The sequence below is a fragment of the Chaetodon auriga genome, chromosome 16 (assembly GCF_051107435.1).
Source record: "Chaetodon auriga isolate fChaAug3 chromosome 16, fChaAug3.hap1, whole genome shotgun sequence".
Taxonomy (NCBI): Eukaryota; Metazoa; Chordata; class Actinopteri; order Chaetodontiformes; family Chaetodontidae; genus Chaetodon; species Chaetodon auriga.
In genome coordinates, this window is record NC_135089.1 from 3,724,090 (window position 1) to 3,735,927 (window position 11,838).

General features: G+C 45.1%; 2 protein-coding genes and 1 non-coding gene across 3 annotated transcripts; 1 reads left to right on the forward strand and 2 right to left on the reverse strand.

The window, feature by feature from the left end:
* Positions 1 to 795: 795 nt before the first annotated feature.
* On the reverse strand, positions 796 to 5,944 carry ccdc47 (coiled-coil domain containing 47). The gene is made up of 13 exons (XM_076752428.1): positions 5,785 to 5,944; positions 4,398 to 4,696; positions 4,178 to 4,279; positions 3,529 to 3,703; positions 3,254 to 3,375; positions 3,105 to 3,170; positions 2,874 to 2,975; positions 2,642 to 2,752; positions 2,467 to 2,552; positions 2,325 to 2,383; positions 2,107 to 2,216; positions 1,835 to 2,002; positions 796 to 1,404 (listed from the first exon to the last, which is right to left on the reverse strand). Exons 2-13 carry the CDS (start codon positions 4,686 to 4,688, stop codon positions 1,324 to 1,326), a joined length of 1,473 nt encoding a protein of 490 aa, XP_076608543.1. The 5' UTR covers positions 4,689 to 4,696; positions 5,785 to 5,944; the 3' UTR covers positions 796 to 1,323.
* Positions 5,945 to 7,144: 1,200 nt separating this feature from the next.
* dcaf7 (ddb1 and cul4 associated factor 7) lies at positions 7,145 to 11,242 on the forward strand. The gene is made up of 7 exons (XM_076752429.1): positions 7,145 to 7,539; positions 7,851 to 8,009; positions 8,366 to 8,477; positions 8,567 to 8,685; positions 8,778 to 8,987; positions 9,253 to 9,370; positions 10,044 to 11,242. Exons 1-7 carry the CDS (start codon positions 7,402 to 7,404, stop codon positions 10,214 to 10,216), a joined length of 1,029 nt encoding a protein of 342 aa, XP_076608544.1. The 5' UTR covers positions 7,145 to 7,401; the 3' UTR covers positions 10,217 to 11,242.
* A 396-nt stretch (positions 11,243 to 11,638) lies between these two features.
* Positions 11,639 to 11,710, reverse strand: trnac-gca (transfer RNA cysteine (anticodon GCA)). The gene has a single exon. It is a non-coding gene; the product is annotated as a tRNA-Cys (tRNA).
* Between the last annotated feature and the right edge of the window lie 128 nt (positions 11,711 to 11,838).

The window sequence follows — 11,838 nt, forward strand, 5'->3', positions numbered from 1 at the left end:
ATATATATTTATGACTACAGCTGTGAAATAAACGTAGGCATGTATTAAGTCAAATAAAGCAAAGAGATGGCACTGCTGCAGATTAATATGATTTTGTGAATGCATTTGCAAATTTGGGTGGTAGAAAAAAATCCGAAGTGTCACAGTTTGAACTCTCATCAGCCAAAATGTGGGGAAAAATGATTTTCAGAAGAGATTGTTATTAAACTGTCTAACTGGTCAAAGAATTTCAGCATTTTTTCTCTCAAAGTGTGTCAATCTTTTGCCCTTCTTACATTATTTTACTAAAATCACAAACTGATGTGATAAAACCAGAGTGAGTCCCATAAGGAAACAGCAGGAAGTGGACAGAAATTAAGTAATTATGTTAAGATGATGCAATAAACTGAGCATAGAGGATAAAAGCAGATCCACTGACATACGGGTCAAGTATGTCTGCAGATTCATGGAGGTACGTCACACTGTCGTCTCACTCTGCAGCCTTTCGAAACAAAGATGAGCCAAACAGGATCAGAACCAGACGTCTATCTGAAGTCATTGTATCCACTTCAGCTGGTCGACCACACTGATGCAACCAGCTCCACTTCAGACTGCTGACACACTCTGAAAGTTAAATTTAGCATTAAGCCTCACCCATTCTGGTCCCCGTTATAGACCCTCACTCTTCCAACTGCTGCTATCAAGAGGTCTGCAAATCACCCTCCATGTTGCACACGCACCCATCGTCGGTCGTCGCACGTCTTGTAAATCACATCAATTATCTGAGACTGACCATTAAAAACAAACGACGGCAGGTTTTCAAACAGACTCCAGTGCACTTTATTACGTTTGCTCAGATATATTAGAAACAGCCTGCGAGAAACCAATTTCACAGATATAAATTAAAATTTCCTTGATCATTATATTAATGCGGACACGTTTCCAATGAAGCCACAGCGATGCTTTCATTCCTTTTAAAATGTGGCTCGATGTCGACAGTGTGCTCCTTCCCAGCGGACTCATTTTAAACAGTTCACCAAACTTTCAAACGGAGCTTTGATGAATTCAGAGAAGACGGTCGTGACATGAATTGTAGTGATTGATTTGATGGTGAAAAGGTCCCTCTCACTTGACGTGGACGGTTCACTGTCAGTCATTGAGGTTCAGCCACACTGAATGAAGCGGGCGGTGACGGAGACGCTAAGCTTGACGGGGCCCGGAGGCAGCGGATGTCTGTCCAGAGCCGGAGCTGCAGACTGTGGTGAGAGAAGCTGGAGGAAACTGTCTGAGCTGAGCGGAGCACTGCTCTCGAGTGTGCTTCGGTCGCCATCCCGCCGTGGACTTTCACATGGCTTTCACTTTGATCTGCTTCATCTTCATCTGCTTCTTCTCGATCTTCTTCTGCTCGCGTCGCTGGGCTGCTTCCTGAAAACAGAAACATTTGAGAAATGAAAATTAAGAGAGAACAATGCTCATTTGTTTGCATTTTATTAAAATAACTGTTAAACATTTTTGGGAAATCCATTGATTTGCTTTTAAGCTGAGGGTTTGATGACACGTTGATATGACTCTCATGTCTATAAGGCAAATATGAAGCTACAGCCAGTAGCTACATTAGCTTAGCTTAGCTTAGCAGAAAGCCTAGGAACAGCTACCCTGGCTCTATCCTCGGCTAACTCCCAGCTCAGTTAACAAGAGGCAGAGGCGGCCATTATCGTCTTTGTGCTAAGCTGACTTGAGCTCAAGCTGCATATTTGCCATAAAAATGTGAGCGTGTCAAGCAAATAAACAGATTTCCGGGTCAAACTATTCCTTTAAATGTCTCCTTGTGGTGTTTGTCTGCTGCATGTCAGACCTCCAGACGACGCTGCCTCTCAGGGTCCTCCTCGTTCATGATCCTCTCCTTCTCTGCTCTCTTCTTCTCCTCCCGGCGGGTCTGGGCCGCCTCCTGCCGCTGAGCGTGAGTCTGCTTCAGGAAGTTCTCCTCCACACGGGCCCGGTTTCTGTCAGCTTTCTGTTTGCCCTAAATACACCGAGAGGACAAAAAAGGGGCTCGTCACTGCACTTCAAACTCGAGTGAGTGAGTTTTCATTTGGATGTGACCCGCAGCACAAGAACCCTGCTCACCTCTCTATTGAGACGGAGTTTCTTGACTTTGTCGATGCTGTAGATCACCATGTTCATGAGCGGGAGCAGACTGTCCATGTCTTTGGGAGAGGTGTTGCCCATGCCAGGCACTACGCACAGAAACAGTCAGCGTACATTAAAATAATCAGTCAAACGAAATGATTTGCTCATGAGGTAAAGTTAGGATTGTGTTCAGATAGGAGAGCCAAAATGTTCACCATTAAATGTAAACAGCAGCGTCTTCTTGGTCTCAGGCAGCTTTAAGGGCTGACCCTCCCTGAAAACAACACAGGAGCTTTTAATACCAAACCTGCATGTAAGGGATTAAAAAAAGACCAAAAGATTAAAAAAAATACTCACTCTTGCATAACTTTTGGACCAGAAAATTGGTCCGAGAAATGGATGGACTCGATCTTGTCAGCGTGGTTAGTGATATAATGCACCATCTGAAAACACCAAAGCCACATACAGACACATGAGCGAGCTGTGCTTTTTGGAGTAGCACCACATGAGAGATAAGCCCAAAAGACTTTACCTTGTTGTCCATCACTCCATCTGTGACCTCGCCCATCTCACTAAGAATAGCCAGGGAGTCGGGGAGGCCATACTTGGCCCCAGACTTCGGCTTGTCACCGCAGAACTCACTCTGGGGAAAGAAAAAAAAAAAAAGAGGCCTTCACTGAGCAGGTAACAGAACGGTTACTGTACCATAAACATAGCTTCAGGTTGCATCAATGTGATGGACATAAACTGTGGAGGACATTTACCAAGTCCTGCATCTCCTTCTGAAGCCTGGCCATCGCCTTCTTGGTACCCACAGCGAACACAAATGTGTCCATGTCCTCGTCATTCAGAGTCACTTTGATTTGCTACGGACAGACAGACGCCGCTGGTGAGACTGTGACGGTGACACCGCTTTAAGAAGTCCGGTGTTTCTGTGTTTTGGATTCACAGACTCCACACGGACTCATCTGATTGGCTACTTGACTGATACGTACCACCTGATCACAGGCGGGCCTCATCATCCTGGCCAGAACGTTGAGCAGGTCCTGCCTCTTCAGGAACTGGAACAGACCACGAGCAACATTATAAATCACACAATACAGTGAGTGCGAGGAGACGGCATACATGAAACACACGTGCGTACCTTGAGCTGGATCAGCATGCCTTCACAGCACACACGTCCAGAGCACCACAGGTTGTAGATGTGTTCATTCTCCTGATTCAGCTTCCCGGTGCTCACGGCTTCTTTACTGGTGCCGTCATCGCCTGCAAATACAAATTACTGACAATTACCACAAGATCTGCTTCATGCTGACTGTCGCCATTTCACACATTTGGCCATTACCGCAAAGCACAGGCAGCAGTATTTCATACCCTGCTGCTGCACTCTGGAGGCGGCTGAGAGGTGGAAGAACTCACCCACGAGTGCAAAGTTGCTCTCCAGGAGTTCTCTGTGCGAGCTGAACCAGGCCTGAGCGAGGCGGCTGTTCTTGTTCTTGCCAATGATGTAGTTCATGATGTAGGCCAACAGGCCGGTCACCATCAGGATTTCCATGTAGTAACTCTCCCAGCTGTTCTGCAGATGTGCAGGAACCTGCAGAGAAACAGCAAGAGGCCATCAGTGAGACAGCTGCACCGGCTTTTGAGGCCAACACTGAAAAATTGTATTTGGAGGGTAAGAATGAAGGTCATCAGTGCCCTCTAGTGGACAAACACGACAAATACTTTATTATAATTTCACAAAATACTGTGTGCTTTTATATCATTTATACAGTAAAATTGAACGCCATAGATGAGCAAATACACGTGGTCTGACACCCATCAATCTGAAACTGTATACGCTGCAAGCAATCGGTGGTCTGAGGCTACAAGTTTCTGTAAACTAACTGCATCTCAGTTAACCAACAAAATTAAACGGCAGCTACAAAACAACAATGACAATGCACACTGCATTGATTAAGCTGTCCTGTGCTGCATGCCCCAAACATAAATGCACAGTCAGAGACGAGTTGGATCACAATTGCAGAAGACCGTGAGTAAAAAGATTTAAGCAATAAACCCAGCTTACCGTGTGGATTATCAGGGGGTCCTTCATGGAGTGGCTTGTCTTCTCCATGTCTCCAATCCCCTCAAATTCCTCCTGGTCATATTTGCTGTACATGTCTTGATCCTGGGGACACATATACACAGATTCTGTATGATATAAAGCTGTAAATAATAATAATAGTAAAAGATTTACTATGGAATCTGAAGCATGAGAATGTGAACAGTAAAAAAAGACAACTCACCTGTGTTTCTGCATCCTCAAAACCATCTTGGCCATCCTCCAGCTCCACTGTGGCTTCATCTTCGTCTTCATCCTCTTCAGGCTGCGAGGACGGTGAGGAGCGAGGTGGAGGGACGGGCTCTGCCTCAGCCGCTGGATCGTCATTCATGTCCTCAAACTCAGCAAAGTCATTGTCATCAAAGTCTGCTAGGTCCTCGCCGTCATCAAAATCATCATTGTAGCGTCCCCTGGAGACGGGGAGGGCCAGGAGGAGCAGCAGCGCAGGTATGAGGAGGAGATACGAACCTCGCATCGTGAGACCTGCATCAAAGTGGAAAGACAGAGTGAAGGAGCGCGGACAGGAACACGCGTAAATAAGGGCGGAGGAGACGGAGGAGGTCAAAAGCAGAAGTTCAACATGGCTCAAACAGACACTTAAGATTAGGAAGGAAAAATCTTACACACACTCTCAGAAACAAGAACTGAAAGCCGTAGAGGTCAGCTCAGTTCATCGGTGCAGGGTGTTTGAGTGTGAGCAGTCCACAGTTCATCACTTTGACCCTCTAAGGTGACACCAGGCCAAGTGAATGCTTCACAAGTCAGAGCAAACTGAGAACAAAACCTGACTGCTGGGGGCAATAACAGATCACCTGTGACAGAGGCCAGGTCACACCGGTCCACATGAGGGTAACCAAGTGAGTCCCTGCTCTCACAGCGAGTACTCACTGACAAATCACCAAGAGACAAAATCCCTCTTGACTGGACCGACTAGAAAACAATGACTAAGGAGGAAAAGGTCGCTGATGTGCCAGTATTAAACGTTTTAAGGCTGTGGGTACGCTGCTAGTCTGCAGGGCTATTACTTTGTCTTTGAAATGACCAATGAAGCTACAGAATATCGAACTAAAACATCCCAATAACAGAATGTGGTACTACTGGGTCAACGTAAAGGTTAATCTCAGTCAAACTTAAGAAGCTGTGCCATATGCGAGAGGACCCAGAATCAAGCGGAGAGCTGCGGCTAGCAACACTAACTTTAGCCAATGAGCCAACCTTTGGGACACGCTGGCTAACAAGCTAAAATAAGAGGCTATGTTTGACTTTTTGAAGCGGCATTTAAGTCAAAACTAACAGTGTGTTAAATTACCTCATAACATATGTAGGATTAAACCTCAAGTCGTAATCATAACACCGTAGCAGACCCATCCCCCAGCGCTCACTCGCTGTATCATTAGCGGTTAGCAAATCTGGCATTAGCATGCTAACCGTGGCTAGCTAGCGCGGCGCTTAGCTGCTAGCAACCAACCTGATCCTGAAGTGAAAGACACATTTTTTTTCTCGAAAAACACAACTTGGAAAATGAGTATTATTGAAACAAACCGAATTAATGAAGCTACTGAAGAGCTTACCCAAACAATTAGTGTGACAATAACCGTAACGCAGGTTGAGCTCAAGTCGCCTGTTTGCGTAGCTGGTGATGTTACGCCTGAACTAGCAAACTACTCGACACAGGACCGACCTTTCACAGCAAGAGTATCGCGTCTAGATTCATCGATGGCTCCCGTCAACACCTATGTGAAACACGGCGGAAATAACGTCACTATCACGTCGCCTGCATACTTCATATTACGTTTATAAGTTTTATTTTGAAAGGTTTTACCAGAAGTGCTTGTCTGTCATTGTTATGTTACGTCTGTCTTGACGTTATACTAATGGGTCTTCAGTGCCCCCATTGGTCACAATACGTAACTACACCTCCGTCTTGAATACAGTTTGTATTATTATCATAATATTATGATGTACATTTTTAGTACATATGATCTAGCAAAAAACAAACATTTTACTGTCTTTCTTTTTATATTCAGAATTATCATACATTATTATGTTCCTCACAACAGAACTGAGAACATGACTGCAACAAGTACAGAGGAAATCCACGATTACTTAACTTAAACAACAATAATAGTCACACAAAAAAGCTGGTAAAACCCATTTAAGGCACAGCAGAAAATTCTAATTGTCACGAACAGTTTTCAGTCAGGTGTGCGTTTATAACGTGAAGCTATGGTTTATAGTGCCCTCTAGTGGCAATAGTGAGTGATTAGAATTTAAGTCAAGTTGGACAAAGTAGTATAGTCGTTTTTCCGGTTCAAATGTTCAAAAGAAAAAAGAAAAAAAGACGCAGGCTGTAGTGATGCACTGTGGCCACTGGGGGCTCCGCGGAATCAGAAAAAGCTTTATTGCCAAGTATGATTTTACACATACGAGGAATTTGTTTTGGTGATGTTGGTGCATGACAAATCTTCTCAAAACAAATCTCATTTTATTTTACAAAGTCTCCACAGATCCAGCGTCACACTGGCACACTCGGAAGTTCCTGCGAAACAAGAACAAAACATACGTTAACTTCCGAATCCAAACTGTCTGATCTAAACTGATAAAAAATCCTTCCCGAGAAATGACAACACACTTTTCTCATTTCCATTATTTTGAAAATCTCTGCAGCCATATTGATAATCTTATTATCATTGATTTCTAATGTGAAACCCAGACAACGAGAACAGGGTATGCTGGTAGTGGGTTTTTTTTTTTTTTTTTTTTTTTTGTATTAAGCATGAGATTAATGAGGGAGACGAGAAACGGGAGAAATCTGAGCATGAATAAGATGTTAGTTATTTCTATCAAATAAACTTTATCTGTTGTTGTTTGTAAAGGCCAAATTTTCTCTGAAAAGGGGATGCTTTTATTTTTAAAAGAGCAACGGAAGTCATTCGTACTCTGTTGGACTTGACCGTTCTTCAGATCGTAACGAGTAATGCTACTCTTTGTTAACTAAAGTGGTGAGAAATCTTGCTCTAAAACAAGATTTGTTTCATTAAATTATTATTATCACCACACCTGCTGATATTTGCTCTTGCAAGTTAAATATCTGGTAATAGTTTGTCTGTAGGACTACTTATTTCGTAGTTCGCTAACGGTAACGCTAGCGTGTTAGCTGCTCAGAACAACAGCTGCAGTTCGGGAGGATGTCGCTTCACGGCAAAAGAAAAGAAATCTACAAATACGAGGCGCCATGGACGGTGTACGCGATGAACTGGAGCGTCCGTCCGGACAAACGCTTTCGGCTGGCACTTGGGAGCTTTGTGGAGGAATACAACAACAAGGTGCGTAGTGTGGATGTGGCCATTCATCGGCTAACGTAAGGCTAAAGACGGCAACGTTAGCGAGCCAATGCTAATGCTAGCTGTCCTGCGCAGCGCTAAGATAAACAATCACAATGTGTGTTTAGTTGTTATTCCAAAGAAACACAAACGTACTGCATGTTCACGTGGAAACAGCTAGTAAAGCTGTCTTTAAATAGTAATATCCCCTAGTAACACCGTATATAGCTAATGCTATTTCTGACCCGCGTTGCCCTGTAAACAGTCTTCCGGCTCGACCTGAAATAACAGGTTCTGTGTTCACACCTGTCCAGGTTCAGCTGGTGGGTCTGGAGGAGGAGAGCTCGGAGTTCGTCTGCAGGAACACATTTGATCACCCTTACCCCACCACCAAGATCATGTGGATTCCAGACACTAAGGGGGTGTACCCGGACCTGCTGGCCACCAGTGGGGACTACCTGCGCATTTGGAGGGTAGGATGTTAAATCAGCGAGCCACTCTGTTTCCCTCATGAGCACGAGCACGAGTAGAAGGTAGAAAGTACTGAGACGGAGCATTACATTGCCTGGTTTTGCCTTTTCGTGTACTTTGTCCCCGTGAACCACAGCCGTCCATGAGAGCTCTTCATGAGATGAGAAAGAGACATCTGTATGTGCCAATGATCAGTCACACTCAGCTGTAGTATAAACTCAATCCACTCAGCGCTGTGGGGGTAAAGTCAGTTTGCGTGTAGCTTGGCCAGCTGGCAGCTGTGAAATGGTCACACTGACGTGAATTTACTGCTTGTTTGAAGAAGTCTGCTCACTGCCAAACTGCTTTTATCGCACAGGTCAGCGACACAGAAACGCGTCTCGAGTGTTTGCTGAATAACAACAAGAACTCGGACTTCTGTGCTCCTCTCACCTCCTTTGACTGGAATGAAGTTGATCCCAACCTGCTGGGTAAGAAGTCCTCTCTGTGAGAAAAGGCCGAGGATCGGACTTTGCCGCTCTGTGATTTGAGTCGTTTGACCTGCTCGTTGTCTCTGCAGGCACTTCCAGCATTGACACCACCTGCACCATCTGGGGGTTGGAGACTGGTCAGGTGTTGGGACGAGTGAACCTGGTGTCTGGACACGTGAAGACCCAGCTGATCGCTCATGACAAAGAGGTCTGTGTGTGTCTGCACTGTAGAACGAAGCCCTCTGTGGTTCACGTACAGCTTCAAAGAGCATGTAGACGAGCGTCTCTCCGTCTGTGCAGGTGTACGACATCGCCTTCAGCCGCGCAGGAGGTGGAAGAGACATGTTCGCCTCCGTGGGAGCCGACGGATCCGTCCGCATGTTTGACCTCCGGCACCTGGAGCACAGCACCATCATCTACGAAGACCCCCAGCACCACCCGCTGCTCCGCCTCTGCTGGAACAAGCAGGACCCCAACTACTTGGCCACGATGGCCATGGACGGCATGGAGGTCAGTATGCTGCGGATTCTTTGAGCCTATCAGGAGCCACGCTTCTGGTTCTTTGTATTAAAATGTGAACTTTGGGAAGCCAAAGAAGCCTGAAAGTTCCTTTCAAGTTCTATATTCTAAAATATGGAAATTTCTGGACACTTCAGTGCTGTAGACAAGCTCTTATTACTCTAATGAAAGTAACTGGACGTGTCTCTTAGCATACTGGACCTGAGTGTCTCTTTCACCTCTGTTAGTCTCTAGCAGTAATATTTCTGTGTGGCAGGTGGTCATCCTGGATGTACGCGTGCCTTGCACTCCCGTGGCTCGGCTGAACAACCATCGCGCTTGTGTCAACGGCATCGCCTGGGCCCCTCACTCCTCATGTCACATCTGCACTGCAGGTAAAGGCGCCCGTGGATTGTGGGGTGGTAACAGTCTTACAGGCTCATTGTATGTGACGCTAAGTGGATCTCATGAGGTACAACATCAGTTTTGAGGCAGGTCAGATTGCACGACTGTGCACCTCTGTAACATGAGTGAGACTAAACATCATCGTTTGTACAGGTGTGCCTAATAAAATGGCCATCTTTTCACACACAATAAGGCTTTAATGTTTTGCTTGTGTTTTAAAAAAGAACAAGAATAAATGTGATTTCTGGTTACTTGGATTAAGTAAGAAACACAGATTAAAACCAAGGAACTGGTTTAAGAGATGTTTTTTTCCAGATGTTTAGAGTCTTCAGGGATCCTGGAAAGGCCAAAAAACACACCAAAACCATCTTGGCTCACTTGCTAACTCTGGTTTTGTATAAATAAACCCTTAAAGTCTGCCTCTCTGGGTTGGCAGTCATAAACAGAGACGCATCTTAAACTCCTCATCCATCTGTTCTGCTCTGATGTTTTGAAAGTGAACAAAACATTACACAAGTTTGGTCACTGCGCAGAGTTTGAGGCACGTACGTTTCTTGGCTCCGCAGCGTCCTCTGCGTTGTTAAATGTTGTTTTCTGGTTTATCGGCTTCATTTCCTGTCATTCCCCGTCTGAAACGTCCCTCTGAATGTCTCCCCTCCTCAGCCGACGACCACCAGGCTCTGATCTGGGACATCCAACAGATGCCGCGGGCCATCGAGGATCCCATCCTGGCCTACACCGCCGAAGGGGAGATCAACAACGTGCAGTGGGCCTCCACGCAGCCGGACTGGATCGCCATCTGCTACAACAACTGCCTGGAGATCCTGCGCGTCTAAAGGCCACGGACACTTCGCCGAAGAAGAGGAGCACTGTTTCAGATTTGGACTTGAGTTTCGGTCTTCGTCCCGCTGCTTTCAAGACGAGGACGAGGTCACGAGCGAACTTTCTGACCGTGTTTGGAGTATCACACACCTGCTCCACGATTACCTGGTTTACATTTCCTCCCACCTCTTTCCTCCATTGTTCTTCTATTAAACGTGTTTAAGCTCTTATTTATTTTGCTCACAAGTTAGTGTTCAGCATCTGCACAGCCGCCGCGAGACGCTCCGAGCCACCGGCGCTTGTCTGCGAAAATCCGATTTTTATACTTGGTGTGGTTTCAGCCAGCTGCGAGATTATCATGAAGGGTTTAGATGTTGTGTGTTTCATCTGTTTGGTTTGTAAAGGTTGATACAAACTGCTGTCGGCGGCCGAAGACGACTTGCGTAGGAATATGTCGTAGCCTTGTGGACGCAAAGATCAGTTCATTACAGTCTTTTCAAATGGGTGTGTTTCCAGTATCCTCTCTCCAAATGGTCGTAGTATTGAGGCTCCAACTTGTGACCCGTGCGTTTTTTGGTTTTTTTTTTGTAAAATAACCGGAGAGTCACTGCAGTGGTGTCTGTCATCATATGGTGTGTTTTAGTTTGGCTGGCGATGCTGCGAGGCGGCCATGTACAGCAACACTCAGAGGCCAGCAGAGCAACGTCCCTCAGCCTTTTTAACTTCCTACTTATTCTCTTCTTCTTCTTCTTCTTTCTTTGTAGAAGATTGTGCTCGGAAAGCTGCGTTTTCTTTGTGTTAGAGTGAGTCGTGAAATGGGAGGAGAGTGAAACAACTTCCTGTCTGTGTCCGCCTCTCTTTCTGTTTTTCAATAATTAAAGGGTCATGTCCTTGTAGCATGCCATTACAAGGCAAAATGTATATACATATAAATATATCAACCTCAGATGTTGGTAAGCCAAGTGTTCATGTTGTAGCTTTTTCATAAAGTTTATTATTGAATTTGCTCTAATAAATTGTATTCCTCCATGTCCTAGGAACACACTTGTCCATTTATTGCTTTGTGTGGTGACATCACAGATAACATTAATCTCTACGGAGGACAAAAAGTGACTTTAAATATAGAAATAAACACAAGAGTAATAAGAACGGATAGATGATGGAATAAATACAAAAGATTAAATAAATGCTGAAATCAGTTAAATGTGCAAATAAAAAATATGTGATGTTAGCTTGCTAGCTAGCTGAGTCAAAGCCACTACATGTAGCTCGTTGGCTAACATCCCTCTCACATAAGGTTAGCATTGCTAGTGTGTAACATGTACAGGGTAGATGTGCTGGGAGTGTTTGCTTGTGTCTGCCTGGTTTGAACCTCGTATCTCACTGTTAACGCAGAATTATGGGTGTTACTATCCGATGTTAAAGAACTGGTTTTGAGGGGGCACCCGGATTTGAACCGGGGACCTCTTGATCTGCAGTCAAATGCTCTACCACTGAGCTATACCCCCTGACAACCTCACCTGGGGGGTGTTTTTGGGACATGTCCAGGGTCAGTGTTTACCTTTGATGGCAGACTGGAGCTTGGTGGTGTGGATGTGTCACATGTGACAAATTCAATCCTTATATCTCATTTCCT